This window comes from Numida meleagris, chromosome 2 (genome assembly GCF_002078875.1).
Source record: "Numida meleagris isolate 19003 breed g44 Domestic line chromosome 2, NumMel1.0, whole genome shotgun sequence".
In the NCBI taxonomy this organism is placed as follows: Eukaryota; Metazoa; Chordata; class Aves; order Galliformes; family Numididae; genus Numida; species Numida meleagris.
The window spans coordinates 7,880,122-7,883,371 of NC_034410.1; the positions used below are offsets into that span (position 1 = coordinate 7,880,122).

Sequence of the window (3,250 nt, forward strand, 5' to 3'; positions counted from 1 at the left end):
GCTTTTCCATGGGCTCGGGAACACACCTCCGCAGCGTGTCGGTGGGCTTAATTAGCGAGGGGTTAATTGGGTATTAATGGGTGAAGTGAGGTCCTTTTTGAGGGTGCAATCTCAGGTCGCCCTTGGTATATATATATACATGTATTTTTAATACAACTTCTTACTCTTCTTTTCTTCATATTATTATTACCACTATTCAGGATAACGAGGCAGGTTGCCCGATTTCGGGTATTTAAGCGAAGTGCAGACGGATCTCAGCCAGAAAAGGAGATCCGGGCTCGGGGGCAGAGAAGCCACTGCGCTGTGCCGGAGTTGTGCATTGAAAATCGCAAATTTGCGATTGAAAATCGCAAAGCTACCTTTGCTTTCCTTTTCCCTTCCCTCTCCCTTTCCCTTCGTTTTCTCTCTTTACATTCCCCAAACCCCGCGGCCTGCAAACGAAAGGAAATCGTTGTACCAATTTAAATCAGAGCCCGTAACACGATTGTTTCCCTGCAAGGGGAGCAGGCATCGATCAGCCTAAATCAAGTTTCCCCCGATCAGGTTTTTGACACCTGGGATCTGCCCAGATTTATGCTCTACCCCGGGAGCGGCTTTAAATTACAGCATATTCCCGCGGAGTGTCGGGGAGTAAACTCATAAATAACAGCAGTGCCGCTAAATCCCATTCCGGAGAGCAGCGCTTGAAGCAACCCAGGATCGGGAAGGGGTTTCCTGCGTGCAGCCCCCACTGAGCTCTGGGCTGCGCTCCGCGGAACGGGGAAGTGAAGGTTAAGGAGGTACTGTAAAAAGTTGCTTTAAAAATAACGACAATAATAAAATAAAGACTACGATAATAACAATCATAAACAAAAAAAAAAGAATAAAAAAATTAAAAATATAGTTTTTAAATGTAAGAAATAAAAACATAACATATACGCGTAAAATGCAGGAGGGGGTACAGGACGCGTTTCGGAGGCCTTCGGCCCGTTTTCCCCCGTACAAGCGGTTGCGCCCCGGCTGCGGTTCCCCGCGCATGTTGCGCGGACGCGGCGCCTCCGCCCGTTGGCGGAGCTGAGCCACGGGGCACAGGCGGGGCAGAGGCAGTGATTGTATTTAAATGCGCTCTAATTGAGCCGGGGAAGCGCCGCCGTGACAAGGACCGATTGATCCGGGGATTTATTGGAGAGATAAATCCCGGAGCGGCCGCGCTCGGCCGTCGGAGGGGCTCTTCGCGGCCCCGGGTGGGGTACAGCCCCTCCCACGTTCTCAAAAGGAGAATTAACGCCGCTTTGGATCTGCCGCCCCACAGGTGGGGGGAATCGCAGCCCCGCACGGCGGAGAGCCCCAGCCCCCCGCCCCCAAGAGCCGCACACGTCCCCAGTACAAAACGCTCTTTATTTTTATTCCTCCCCCCCACCTCACAGCGGGAGGGGCTGGGTAATAATTTAGCATGCATAAGTAGAGGAATTAATTTTTTTTTTTTTTATAAATACGATATACAAAAATAAAGACAGTATTGAGATTTGCAGCAGTTTTAACGTTCATGACATAAACACTTTTCCCGATATAAGGTAAGAAGGAAACGGTTCCGATACTCAGCGAACGTAGGGCAGGGCGGGGAGGGGGGTTCAAGTCGTGGCCGCTTCTCAGTCAATAACACTGTGTGAATCCTCCCCCCCCCGCTCGGCAGACGGAGGATCCCCTTCCGCGTCCCCCTCCGAGCAGGATGTGAGCGGAGCGCGGAGGGGGGGGGGGGGGGAGAGAAGCCAGGAGGCTCCTGCGCCGGTGAGCGGCCCCGACGGGGCGGCCGGGGGCTCACTGCGGCTGTGCGGGGGGCGGCGGGGCAGCTCCGGGCCGGCCCCCGGGCTGCGAGTCCTCCTCGTCCGCCTCGGAGCAGTCGGAGGAGTGGTAGGGGCAGCACCGCCCGGCCTCGACCTCCTCTTCCTCTTCTTCTTCCTCCTCCTCGTCCTCGGGCTCGCTGTCGGGCAGCTCCCGCAGCCGCCTCCCGCCGCCTTTCTCCGGGCCGGGCAGCAGCAGCTCCTCGGCCGCTTTATCCTCTCCTCCTCCTCCCTTCTGCTTCTCGGCCTCCTGGGCTGCCTGCTCCTTCGCCTTTTTGCTACGCTTCCATTTCATGCGGCGGTTCTGGAACCAAATCTTCACCTAGAAATGGGGGACAAACTCCTCACCCGCCGCCCCTCGGCGGCAGCCGTTCTCCACGTGCCCTCCTCATCCCTTCCCCCTCACCCCCCATCCCTTTTTCCTCCCCCTTTTAATTACCACTGTTTTTCCTTATTTCTCCCCCCACCTGCGTCTCGGTGAGCATCAGCGACGTGGCCACTTCGAAGCGCTTGGGTCGGGAGAGGTACTTGTTGAGCTTGAACTGGTGCTCCAGCTCCAGCAGCTGCTGGCTGGTGAAGGCGGTGCGCGGCCGCCGGCACTTCCCCAGGAGGTTGGACTGCGCCTGAGCTGCGGGGGGTGGAAGGTGGGAACGCGACCGTCAGCGCGGGGCGGCCCCGACGGCGGCCCCGGATGGGACGGGAGCGGCCGCGGAGCGAGAAGCGCAGCGCGGAGCGAGGGGGAACAGAGGAGCGTTGATGGTGGGGATCCCCAGTAGGGGCGAAAGGGGGGGGGGAGGGAAACAAGCCGTTTAAATAAAGAAGAAGAAAAAAGAAAATTTAAGGAAATCTCTCTTCGTTTCCCCGAGGGCCGCACAACGAAACGCTGCCGGCGATCGCGGCGAAGTGGCACCGCGCTCTCCCGGGAGCGGCGATTCGTTGCGTTTAACGCGCTAAGCAAAGCCCGGCGGCGGCAATTAGCGGGATGCGTTAATTGATCCTAACCCCAATGGACGGGATGCGCTGGTTAACCCCAACCCTAATCCTAACCCAGAGCCACGGGATGCGGCAGCGGCTCCGCGCCGGCGTTCGGGAGGGCACCGAAAAGGGCCGAGAGACGGCAAGCGGCCTTGGATCGAGGAAAAAAAAATATTCTCTATATGACAGAGAGTTTGCACATTTTCCGCTTTCAAAACAATTCAAATCGAGATTTCATAAAAAAAATAAAGGAAGGCGGGGGGGGGGGGCACCGCGCGGTTCTCACCGCGGTTCGGCACTTTCGCTCTTTGGGTTTAGAAAACGAGGAAAGCGGCGGAGCGGCTCCGCTCGCGTTGTGGCCGGGGAAGGGCAGCGGGGGCCCGGGAGCATTTTCGCACCGCGGTGCGATTCTGCCATCCCCGCTCCCCCCCGCCCCTATGTGAGGGCAGCGCTCC

General features: G+C 57.4%; 1 protein-coding gene across 1 annotated transcript in view; it reads right to left on the bottom strand.

Annotated features, from left to right (window-relative positions):
* The window catches only part of MNX1 (motor neuron and pancreas homeobox 1), a 3,479-nt gene continuing 1,328 nt past the window's right edge, over positions 1,100-3,250 (bottom strand). The window contains exons 2-3 of the mRNA XM_021387914.1: positions 2,288-2,448; positions 1,100-2,142 (exon numbers count right to left, since the gene is read on the bottom strand). Coding sequence (XP_021243589.1) covers positions 1,798-2,142; positions 2,288-2,448 — 506 coding nt within the window. The 3' untranslated portion in view covers positions 1,100-1,797. The remainder of the gene's footprint in view (positions 2,143-2,287; positions 2,449-3,250) is intronic.